Here is a 12785-nt window from a genome sequence, read left to right as displayed (position 1 = left end):
CGAAGTTTGGGAATCTCTTTAGAATACTTTTCTGAGAAGGATTTTAGCGCCGAGCCAATATCGATAATTCGATAGTTCCTGGATATTTTGCTCACAGACTTCCATCTCGAACTCGAACGTCAAGTGCCTCGAAAACCGAAAGGAGCTCCGTGTACCCTCTGCCTGCCTTCTGCCTTGGCCAGCCCAGCTCATTCCCCATCAAGTGTGTGGTCTCTGGGATGCACTGCAGTGCGACAGTCGCTGATACGCACACTTCACATTGAATTTCCATTTGTAGTTGCCCAGCTCACAGTCTACAGGCCACAGTCCACAGTCGCCAGTCGCCAGTCCCCAGTCCACCGTCCAAAGTGGCCAAGCTTCTTGGAGTTGGAGCTGGAGCTGGAACTGTAGCTCTGACTGGGGTCCGTTCCTGGCTTCGGTGCTGGCTTGCTCCATTGATTTCCATCGATTTTCTAGACACTTTGATTGTTTTATTGTTGCATTAAGTGCTCGGTGGTTGGGATTGAGGCAGCCCAAGAGGCAGAGTCCCTGCCTTTGCCTCTGCCTCTGCCTTCTGGCCATTGGCGACCAACCACAAAAATGCAATTGACACTTTGGTGTGAAGTGCTTAGCTTAGCTCGTTGCGTTCCTTATGGCTGCGGGTTGCGTTCCTTCTGCTTCTGCTTTTGCTTCTAGGTCTGCTTTGCCCGCCTGCCTGAACGGGTGAATGCCTGAATGCCTGATTTCTGTTTAATAGATACATTTGCATCTGGAAGATGCGTCTTGGTTCTAGTCATGGGTTGGGGTACTTCATGGCTTGCTTCGTGGGCTTCGTATTTTTCCAGCTGGTTGCCGTTGCCGTTGCCGATGCCTGCCTCTGCTTGAGTGGAAAATTGTTTTCGGTTAATTCCTGGTTACTCAAGGAGCCAGGGCGGAGGGAAGATGTCTGGCATGTCTGTGGTGGGCTCCTCTGGCATGCTGTGGGTAGTGGGTAGTGGTCAGTGGATTGATAGTTTCTGCTGCTGCTCAATCGATTAGCGGGGTTGGGTTGGGCTTTGTTCCGCAGCAGTGTTGAATGATGGGTGCGGTACTCGGGGTTTTTCAGGAATTGCCAGTCAGAGAACAGAGAAACGGGACTGCCAGTACTTTCAATTGAGTTGAATTCATATCTAAAGGTTTTCTTATTGGAAGTCAGAAGAGATTATATGGATAGGGTTCTACCAGAATAGATATAAATACAGGATATACAGGATACAGGACACAATTTCCTTTCACTTTTGTCAGGTAGTTGCTTTAAAGCGTGCTCCAATATCGAGTGCGCCAACTTAACCCACTTAAGTACCCAACTCAACCCAATGCAGAGAGGAGCCAGATACCTCCCGCCGCCAGTTTGCACACACACATGGGAGGGGGCAAGCCACTCATGCAAAATGCTGTCCATGACAACAGCGGCATCAGGAACAGCACCGTCAGCAGCGATGACAATGCCTGGCGGCGGAGGATGCAGTGGGAGTTGGGCCGATGTTAACCACTTTGAACGCCCCTTCCCTCCCCTCCCCACCCCTTCCCAGGCCACCCCCAAAAGCCCAGCCTCGGAAGCCCATGCAGTGACTTTTGCTCCACATCGAATCGGTGCTGTTGTATAAACACACTCCCGGCTATAACTGTCACTGTCAATAGGTTGGGCGCCCCTCTCCCGCTCCCTCCCCCTCGCCAGCATCTCCCTGGGTGTGCTATCCTCCCGATGATTGCCAACGGAGGCTGTGACTGGAACAACATCCAATAGCGACTGAGCGATGGAGCGATGGAGCGATGGAGCGAGTACGAGTATATCGTTTGCAATCGAAACCATCGATGCAAAAAGCCTCTCGGCATTCCCGACCAGGCCCAGGCTCAGGCCCAGGCACAGTTATGACAGAGAGTCGTCCGGCTGGTCGGGGTCCGGGCTCTGTGTCCAGCGTTGCATGCTTCGCTGTCCTTTTGAACACTGCGGTTTAGCCCGATTTTCTGTTTGCATAAAGACCCGTGGAGGCCCTGGCGCAGGGCTGGGCTGGTCTGGTCTGGTCTGGTTCTGGCACACATGCGTTGGATAATTGCCACAAGATTTGCCTCGGCGAGACATGAATAATTTCGCACGCAAATTATTTTCAATATGAGCGCCCAGGACCCAGGATCCCGAATCAGTCGGCAGACCACAGAACCGAATTCCAGCTTGCCTTGTGGTGGAGCATCGCCAGGGCGTTGAATGCTATAGGCGGAATCGCGGGTAATGGGCTGAGGAGGGAGACTGTGCCGCTGAATTTGATTGTTTTGCGGTCGGAGATGCAAGGGCTGCGGTCTCTGCAGGTGACAAAGGTCAAGATGATTGCACAAAAAAAATGATTCACATTCAATGCTAACAGCCACATAATAATAATAATAATAATTGAATATTGAGATTTATATAAAAGGATTTATAGGAGGATAAGTAAGACAGGCAAAAGAGATGGAAACTCTTTGGCCACATAGCCATATTAATTGGATGAATTGAAAAAGATTGTCAAGCGGCAAAGTAATATTAAGTACGGATTAGGGATGAGCTACTCCTTACGGCGCGCACACACTCACATTGTTTGCCATGCGTTTGTGTGCGTAGTCAGCAGGAAAAACGGAACATTGTATTGGGTCAGCCACTGTAATGGACGTTTTCACATACCCATTAGGTAGGGCCGAGCCGAGCCCTGCTTTAAAAGCTTACGCAGATGGCACTAGAACAAAGACATTCGGGAAAAAGACCACAAGGAGTGGTGTGGGGGAAGGTGTTAAGGGTACGACCTAACTGACGGATAGATCAATGATGGAAGAGATGGAACCCCTCTTAAACATTTTCAATCCATTGACAGGCACTGGGACCTCCGGACTGCCTTTTCACACACCACACACCACAAAAAATGCAGCCCACACCTGAGTTCCCCTTTTGGGTTAAGCCTTTTGCCACATGTTGCAGCATTGCTCGGCACATTAACACCTTTCCACCGCTAAGAGATCTCCCCCCCCACCAATCTCTTTTTCTCCCAGTCTCTCTGGCAATCTTCTCGCAACTGAAATTAACAAAATTTTACGCATCGAAAATTTTTAGCGCTTCTCATTTTTTGTCAACGTGGGTAGACGGCAGGGCAAGATGGGCGCGGAAAGGGGTGGGAGGTGGGATGTGGTCTGGGATGTGGGTATGGCGGAGGAGACGAAGTTGCGCCTGTTAGCCGCAGACGAGGCGCGGACAGCAGGCGAAAGCGAAAAAGCGCAAACCAAGCTGAAAATTGCTTAATCCTGCTGACAAGACAGACTAGCACTGAAAGTGGGTAGGGAGCAAAGGAAGGGTGGAGTGGAGTGCTATGAGGCCCGGAAAGCGAGGGGGGCACTGGAGCAGACGATGCGCCGCCGCGACCAGAGATGTGTTTGAGCAGAGCCGCCTGCTCGCCTGCCAGCCTGGGTTCGGGCATCCTGACAGAGGAAAAGGGCCTGAAAGAGGAAGGTGGGCCGAGAGGGAGCTAGGGGGAGACCTGCCGACTGCACGGGCACAGGGTAGACCTGCTGACAGAGGGCGTTACAGCGAATAATTATGCATACAAGACGAACAGTAGAGCAGGAGAAGGAGCAGGAGCAGGAGGATGGCCGTGGGAAGATGGGGGATGGAGGATGGTGGAAGGAGGATGGAGGATGAAGACAAGAAAGAAGTCCGCCTCGCCTCACTTTCGGGGTAATAAAGCAATGCATCACTCGAATGCAGTCGGAGGTCCCCCTGCTACTCCATCCCCTCCCCTCCCCTCCCCTCCCGATCCTGAGGTCCCGTCCAGCCTAGTCGAGTCCAGGCCAGTCTGGGGACTCGTGTAGAAAATGTTGACGCATCGTAACTTTTGTTATTTGTGGCCTTGAGCATCAAACGCTGTAATTGAGTTTCGTGTTTTATGATTATAGTTTGCTAGCTTTATTAGCCAGGATCCCCAGCCAAGGCTCTCCACCACGAAGAAGGCTTCGAATAGAAATGTTTTTCGCCTTGGTACTGGGCTGAAGAGTTCGCTCCGATCGTATAATTAGAATGTTGAGGCAATGGCTCTCAAAAGCCTTTAACACTCCACTGTGTAATTGAATAGTTTATGAGCCTGAGCCTGAGCCTGAACCAGAGCCTGAACCAGAGCCTGAGCCTGAGCCTGGAAGGAGCCTCATAGTGCAGGCTGTAAATCATTCGGGGGGCTATGTGTGGGGGGTAGGGCTGGGGAGGGCCTCAAGGGTTTATTATTGCTTGGGCATTAATGGCCGGGTTATGGGTCCGCCCGAAGGGGACATCGCATGGCTACGGTGTCCTAAGAGCAGGTCCATTGATTATTTATTTTGTACTTCAAGTAGAACTGGCGAAGACTCGGTTCCTATGCTAAAATAAAAGCTTACAGCCTATGTACATATATACCTACCAGTAGTAAAGATTTACATTAATGCTATATGTGTTTTCAGGACTTATTCTTCAGCCACAACTACATGTAGCATTTGTAGCAGATTGCAGAATCACAATATTAGGAACGGAGAAAACAATTACCCGTGGCTGTCACTTTAAAATTGAAGTGGATGCCAATAGGAGCCCAGGGAATGGAGTGAACTACGCCTTCCTTTTCCAACAAATATGCGACACTCCAACATATCGAATGTGTAAGAGTTCATAATATACACCTTCCCATTTCCTGCAGCCTGCAGCCTGCCCCACTCAATCCTCAATCCAAATTTGATTAGTTCTCAGAAGTAAGTCAAGCCCAAGACTTTGACCCACAGTACAGCTAATTATAACATTTTCGTTCCATGACCAATTCACGCAAACTCAGCAAAGCGACGTCATGACTTCGTTGCCATTGTTTTTATCGGTTCGCGAAATCGGTGGGCTCCGTGGAAAATCTCATGAACGGGCACACATCATAAATGTCAGGCTGGCGAGAATTATGACACACACACACACACACACACACACACACACAAGTCTGAAGGAGCAGGCGAAGGTGAACGGGGGGAGTCCAGGGGGAGGAGGTGCTTTCTGTTTGCCTTATGAAGTCGTACAGGCGATGGAGGGTCGCCTCATATCTGAACTCAAGATTTCGTGGTCCGTGACCATTTGGAAATGTGATAATTGCAGGCAGCCAGGCTGGATAGCAAGCTGGCAGCCCGGCAGCCCGGCAGCATGGTAGCCTGGCAGCCTGGAAGGCGAGCGAGCAGGCAGGAGCTGTAATGAGGCATAGCCAAGAGGTTGGCTGGGGTTCGCTGGGTTTTCCGACTCAAAAGTGCAGCTGGGCTTGGCTCCTGTGAGTTCTATTTCTGCCCCCGACTCCAGCGCCAATTTCAGCGCCAATTCAAACTGCAGCTCCACCTCCAACGACTTCTTTCTCCTCTTTATCTCCGCCACTGTCTCGGCTACTGTTGCCCATTTCGCATTTAATGTGACAATGTCACTTTGTGTGTGCCTCTTTGCTATCCGACTGTTAATTTCCAAGGCCCGAGTCTGAGTCTGAGTCTGAGTCTGAGTCAGGGCAAGTTCACACTCTTAATTGGATTTGAAAGTGCAGCAGGAGACATCAGTAGGAGCGGAGAAGACGAGTTGACACCTTCTCTGTGGGGCTACACCCTTCTTTCCCTCTGGCTCTCCACACGGAAACTGATTAGATTCGGTTCCTGTGAATGGGGTTATCCAAGCAACTCCATGTTGGGGCTTTCAAGAAATGTTTCCCCCACGTCTACGATGGCAAATGGCCTTAGCTTGGGAATGGAGATCGGAGCTAGAGAGGATATTTGGACCGTTGGATCCGTCCAGCACAATCAACGAAGTCATCCCTTTCCGTATCAGTTATTTGTTTGCCAATAACCTCAGACAAACAATTGTTAATTTTGGGCAAACCACAAAAGGGAAATTCCGCTAATTGAATTCCCATTGATTGGATGTGACTGCTATTAAATGGTGGTTAACTCGACAGTTGACTGGGAGTCAAAGGGCTTCAAAGGTGTTGCAAGGGGATGGCTATCTTGCTCTATAAATATGCAAACAAATAATAAAAGCTGCCAGCTGTCAGCCGACAAAGTCTCACAAGTCCCAGAAGACGAGTGACTGCATGAATGGATTGATTGAGTGGAGGAGGCTGGGACAGAAATGCCGTTTACTCTGTTGATGTACGAGCCACAGCCAGATATGTGTACGTCTGGCTCTGGATATATTTCCTTATGCCACTTACTTTATCATTTTATCGTTTCATTTCTGGCAGCCTGACGAGTAGGTAAGTGAGCGAGTGGGAGAAACGTTGGAAATGCATCGGGTATTGGGTCAACATTGAGTTGCACTTTGAAGGCAAAGTGAGGCGAAGAGAGGAGCCCAGTTGGGACGACAGCAAAGGGGAAAAGATACTCGTAAATCGCTTTCAAGAGCGTCAACAAATCGAATGAGTGAACAGCCACTGAAAACAGAAGTTTGCATTTTATTCCCCCACTCTTTCCATTGTTCAAGCGGCAACAAAACAATTGAGAAAGCCGCAAAACCTCACAGCAACAAAATTAGTTACAAAATCTAATCAAAAGACCCCCAGGCGCCAATGACAACAGCAACAAACAGAACAACATGTAATTACATGGGGAAAACTACGAAACAGAAACAACAAATCGACCGAGCCAACCAGCACCGAAAATCGAAATTGAAAATTAATTTCAAATTAATTTCAAATTCACCAAAAGCGATAAATTTTGCGCAACCCCCGTGACACACACAGGCACACACACACGCCGAAGTGGAGCCATACGTCTGTGTGTGGAGTAGGTTGGGGGTCCCGCTTTCCCGGCTGCTCGACCTGTAAATGTCGAAAAAGCTTGTAATCAAATAAACAGACAAGGCTGTCGATGGAAAATTGCCCTGCTCAGAGTCAGGCGGAGCAGTGGGACAGCGGGGAGTGGGGTGCTTAAGATATGCGAAGATTGATACACCCTCAGATATAGCGTAAAGAATGAAAAGCTTACATAAAATCTCAGCCAGTAAGTGCACTGAAACCTAAACACATTAACTATTGAATAAATTAAACTCTTCCTAAATTATATTCCAAATTTATCTGCGCTGTTCAATTGAGTGCAAGGAAAAATCAAGAGTATAGACAGAGTAATAATACACGATTTATGCATTATACAGGCAATTAGGAACGTAATTTGAAATTAAATGTTCCCTTTAAACAATAACCAAAAGTACTTACGAGTTAGTTAACCCCTACACAGACAGAGTCACAGCCACAGCCACAGTCAGAGACAGAGACAGAGACGGAGACGGAGAGTGTCACCACTACAACTTGCCATTTCCATGAATTTTCATTAGCCGAAAACCGTTGAGAGACCCACTGAGCCGAATTTGGGCTGGGAAGGGACCGACCCCCCAAAAGCAATTATGCCAGAGAGTGCGAGCAGGAACAGCAGCGGAGAGCTGCAGCTGAGGTGCATGTCAGTCAGTCAGTCAGTCAGTCGGGCCCAGACAAAAAGCCAATCCAATTCCAGAGTGTTGAGTGCAGTCCATTGAAAGCTGTGTGGGAGATTGGCCTGACATCAGTTCCATGAATAGCATGGATAGCTGGGCTGTATATTGCGGAGCTCTCCGGATTAGTTGTATATTTCGTGGCAAGTCAATTATTTACAATCTGTGATAAGCTTGCGGCCTGGCTTTTGGCATTCCAGTCGCCATATGTTCATCATAAACGTACAAAAACTGCTGACAGATATGGAAGAGCCCATCGAACGCTCCGACCCGGCCTTATCAATGCAGTTGTCTGGGTGTTATTAATGGAAACCCACCCCTCAACACACGGCCTGGCTCGTAATTATGAAACTCGGCGTGGCGTAAAAAGAGAATTTGTTTTTATGACGATCAACGGAATTCCAGAAAAATCATTCAAGGTAGAAATAATAAACACATTCACACAAAAAAAACCCTGCATACTCGTATTTGTGTGCAGCTTTAATTGCAAATTTGCGCGGCCACATAAGCAACGACAGAAACAAAATATATATATTTTTTATGTACTCGTATGTGTGGGGAGAGATCCGAATATTCCCGAAAATGTCCATGGCAAAATTGCTTATTTGTTAAGTTTTATCAGGCGGCAAGTGAAAACAACACTAAAAGCAATGTAGCTGTGCGCTGAATGGGCTTTGAAAACAAATCCCCGACTGGGATACAATGGGAACTCTGGGGATACATTTGGTGGATGCATTTGACAAAACTTTACATTTTATACTCGTATATGTTTATATTTTAATTATCTCTAAGCCTTGGGACCATCAAAAGATAGACTGACTTACAAAACCCATCGGTTCCATAAGAACTATCGCATACATTGTGCAGAGCAGTCCCACTGTTCCCGGCCATATGCAAATGTGATGTGGATTGTCCGGCAGAATTTCATTATTATTTCACACCAAGAACAGAGGATTGGAACCCACAGAACAACGAATCGAATCCCATTGCCACCCACCAAACGCATTTTGGTATGTAAATATTTTGGCGCGTGCCCGGAGCAAGGACCCCGTCACCATGGTTGGGGAACCTGGGACTGGCGCCAATATTTGCCAGTTTTTTGTTTAATTAAAACATTTTCTGCAATATTTTACTACATATACATGCGCTGTGCTCAGCCAATGGAAAGGGGAAACGAAATGCAAATTTTCACTGCCCAGGTAGCGCACAAATCCAATCCACATGAAATATTTAAGCCAAACAATTATGCCAGAACACTGGCAGGCCATAGATGCAATAAAATATTGTAATTCTTATTGTTGGTGTTATTAACTTTCAGATTTTCAATTGGTTTGGGTGTTTTCGTGGTCAACAATTCAAAATTAAACTAAAAGAAATTCATTTAATTTCCCATAATTTCCGAGTGCTGCAAATCTTTTTTGTTTTAGTTTTTCCTTCCTCTGTTTGTTTAGTTTATGATCTTCTAATTACATGCAGTCCATGCATTTTGTTGCTTTCACTATATAGGACGATGTTTTGTATTTCAAAGCCTCTATAATATCTGAAATTTAAGCTGAAAGAAGGACAGATCGACTGTGGAATGGAAGTGTTTTTGTGCTAATTATTTAATTTAATTTCAAAAGATGCCACAATCAATCATCAAACTGATATTGCCTCGGATCTACTAAAACAAACCCGTTATTGAACAAATTGAAAGATAAACTTAATTTACGTTGTATAATCCCAGCCATTAAGACAATACCACGCAGCAAACCCCATACTGTTCCCTAACACATTACAGGGTCGGTGTCGGTCCCATTAAAACCCTAAGCAAAAATAAAAAGCCAAAACCAACCAAACAAAACTCTGCCATAAAGTCCATTAGTGGCCGTTTTGCATACGCAATGGCCGAGAGAGTGGGCCGGAGGGCCCAGAGGCAGCTAAAATTGCGGTCAATGTGACAAGTTGGCAGGGTCCAGGTCCAGAGTTGCCAGAGTCGCCGGGTGACCAACGCTGAGAGGGAAAATGAGATGGTGAGGCTGTAAAACTCATTTGGTGGCTGATAATTGCGTGCGTCGCCGGCTTAGAGGGGGAGGATAGACGAGCGGCTGTCAAAAAACCAACTAAGTAAACGGGGGTATCTGACCACAACAGGGCGGTGGAGTGGTGGAGCTGCCTAGGGGGGGAGGCAGTCGTAGATATCATGAGATGCAAGTTTGCGTTTGGGCAAGTGCAAAGCAAACTGTGTGGCATAAAGTGTTGGATAACATAACTTTAACGAAAAGGGGAAAATCTCTGACTGATGCAATCAGACTCAAATGAAACGGCAAAGCTTAAACAAATATGGGCATGTATTATTGGTTAAGCAGCAAATTTAACCAGAATTAATCCATTTACGATGTCTATCTATGGAATCTATCTATTTATATTGGGGAGACTATGTCTTATTTTTTTTTTTTTAACTTCAATACCAAGTGAAACCCATTGAAAGATCTAACATAACGTCGAACTGCATCACTCACCTGATTCGTGTTCTCTATTGAGCGACAACGTTGACATATCCTCAGCGGGACTTATTTCCGCCAGTCCAGGCACTGGTTCGTCATCCTCATCCTCATCATCATCCCCATCCTCATCGTCGGTTCGATGGCTGTTGTCGATGCGACTGTCAGTGGCAGGGCTGCCATTGCCATTGCCATTGCCATTGATTACCTCGATGACACTCTGGACCGAATCCATCGATGACGTGGCAGATACCAAAATTGGTGTTGTTATCGGGGTGGCCGTGGCCGTGGCCACCGACGACGCTGATGAGGATGTCGACGAGGGCCCGCTGAGCAGGCCATTTGACTCCTTTGGCTGTTCTCCTTCTCCCTGCTGCAGTCGCCCCTCGTCGGGCAGTTGATGGCTCTCGAAATGCAGGTCATCCAGCAGCAGCTCGGGACTTGGGTCAATGGTGGAGGTCTGGGTTTGAACAGCGGGCGCCACATTCGGTAAATCGACACTGGCCAGGGTGATAATTGGTTGACTCTCGCCCTGCTGCTGCTCCACACCCAAAATGATGCGCTCTAATGGCTTTGGGGGCGTCGCATCCTGACTGCTGCGTCGCTGGCTGGGCGTGGGCTTTGGCTTGGGTCCAGAGCCACTCCCAGTGGCACTTGCCGTTCCTGTTCCTGGCAGCTCACTGCGCTTGCTGGGAACTGGTGGAGGCGCGCTCTTGGGCTTAATCAGAGTTGGCGACAGCTTCGGCTTGTTTGTGGGCACGGGAGGCTTCGGCTTAGGCTTGGGCAGGGGAGTGGGAGTGGGAGTGGGGGTTGAAGTGGGATTGGTCCTGTCCTGTTGCTTAGGTGTTTCGATGATGTGCTTGTGTAGGAGATAGCCAAGGTCATCTTCGAGGGCAGGTGAGATGACTTTTTCTTCTTTGTTCAAGTCCTTCTTGATCAGTTGGATTTCTCCATCCATGGCCTGGATTCCGTCCTCTATAACTTTCACTTTTGACTCTTCTCCGTTGAAGGATTCCCTCACAGGATTTCCTTGTTCTTCCTTCCCATTAACTTCGTCCTGTTCCATGACTTTAGCTACCTCCTCTTCTGAAATTTCGACACCTGCATCTGCATCCTGACTCTCGACCTGTTCAAAGGCACTCAGGTCGAAGCCCTCCTGGTCATCAACCTGCTCCAGGTTGTAGAGCTTCTCCGCCTCCTTCTTGACCTTCTGATAGCTCTCGATTAGCTTCTGGGCCTCCTCTTCGAGGCGTCGCTCCTCCTCCGTTTTCTTGAGCAGCTTGGCCCCTTTCTTGCCTGCCGCTTCCTTGCTCTGCTCCAACTTCTTGGTCACCTGCTTCTCGCCATCCTTGGTCACCGTCAGAGTCTCACTGAGCTCCCGCTCCAAAGTGACCTTCTCCTCCGAGGGGCTGGCGATGACAGCTCCCCCGCTGAGGGTCTGCTGGCCCTCGAGGTAGGACTCCTGTTCGGTCTGCTCGCATTCGGTGTAGGTGGACATGCCTCCGTTCTCGGACAGCTGCAGCTGCTTGCCACATTCGGATAAGGTCAGGGTACCCCTCTCGATACTCTGTTTATCCTGTGGATCTTCCAGGCGCTCCCTCAGACGCGTCTCCGCCGAGACGGTGGCAGTCAACGGCTGCAGCTGCAGCTGCTCGTCTCCGTCTCCGAGCTCGAGCAGGTTGTCGTTGCTGCTGATCTTCTTGAAGCGGGCACTGCTCGACTTGGATCCGGCGCTGGTCACCAGCTGCTCCTCCCCGGTCAAGGCATCCTTTGTACGCAGTTCGCTGAGGGTCTGCTCCTCGCTTAGGACTCTCCGTTCCTCGTGGATGGTTGTGGTCGCTGTCGCCAGGGGTGGGGCTGTGCCATCCTCTCTCTCCTCATAGGACTGCAGCTTGAATGCAATCTCTGGAGTAAGGTTGGAGATGCTGGAGGAGATGCTGCTGCTGCTGCTGCTGCTGCTGCTGTCTTGGTGGTAGTCACCCGGGTCGTTGTGGTCCTTTGGGTCTTCACGGTGCTGCTCTCCTGAACGGAGCTACTTTCCTGGGTGGAGCTGCTCTCCTCCTGGAAGGACTTGCTGCTCGTTTCCTCGTGATTCGTTGTGGTTTGAATGGACGCACTGAGACTCTCCTCGACAGGGCTCTCTGCCAGGGCGATCTTATCATGTGCGTCATGGTCAGTAATCTTATCGACATTCAGACTCAGCTGGGTCAGTCCACCATCGTTAGCCTCCATGTTGGACGTCGCTGCTTGCAATTTTCTCAGCTCCTCCGGGTTGACAATGGTTCTGTGGGGCAGCAGAGAAAGAGAAGAACTTCGATCAGTCAACAAATTGAGTAATCATAATTATGGGGTTCTGCTTATCGGCATTCTGACATGCTAATTGACTCTGTTTCGCACCTGTTCGGGCAACAACGAGCGGAAATTGAATAGCAGTTGGGACAGGTTCTGTCGCCGATCGAACCTTTGCCTAACGTTTCCAAAATAACACTGACATTTCTCCATACCCGCGAGTATTTGCCACTCCGGAGCCCCTTATCGGACGGCTAGCGGCTGGCGCTGGTGCTGGGGCCTTTATCAGTGTGTTAGTAAACACACCGGCATTTTGTCTAATCAGCTATTGCTTTTTGTTTCTCTTTCTGTTTATTTCTTATTTTCGTGGGTGCTTCCTCTCCACCCTTTCCCCCTGCAGTGTGTCACACACTCGCATACTGCCAATATGAGTATCGTTTTTTGCAACAATCATTTGCTGAAGATTTGTCAACGGAAAGCCCCTCTCCATCGGCTCGTCTGGTAACCAAGGAACCAAGGAA

General features: G+C 48.6%; 1 protein-coding gene across 1 annotated transcript in view; it reads right to left on the bottom strand.

The window, feature by feature from the left end:
- LOC111066705 (serine-rich adhesin for platelets) overlaps nt 1-12785 on the bottom strand; it is a 95965-nt gene that overhangs the window by 80521 nt on the left and 2659 nt on the right. Inside the window, 2 exon segments of the mRNA XM_022355512.2 lie at nt 9994-11935; nt 11938-12259. Of these exon segments, the coding sequence (XP_022211204.2) occupies nt 9994-11935; nt 11938-12259 (2264 nt within the window).

Source organism: Drosophila obscura, unplaced genomic scaffold (genome assembly GCF_018151105.1).
Source record: "Drosophila obscura isolate BZ-5 IFL unplaced genomic scaffold, ASM1815110v1 contig_189, whole genome shotgun sequence".
NCBI classification, from domain to species: Eukaryota; Metazoa; Arthropoda; class Insecta; order Diptera; family Drosophilidae; genus Drosophila; species Drosophila obscura.
The sequence above is the reverse complement of the archived record's forward strand: the minus strand, read 5'-3'. Positions and strand labels throughout refer to the sequence as shown.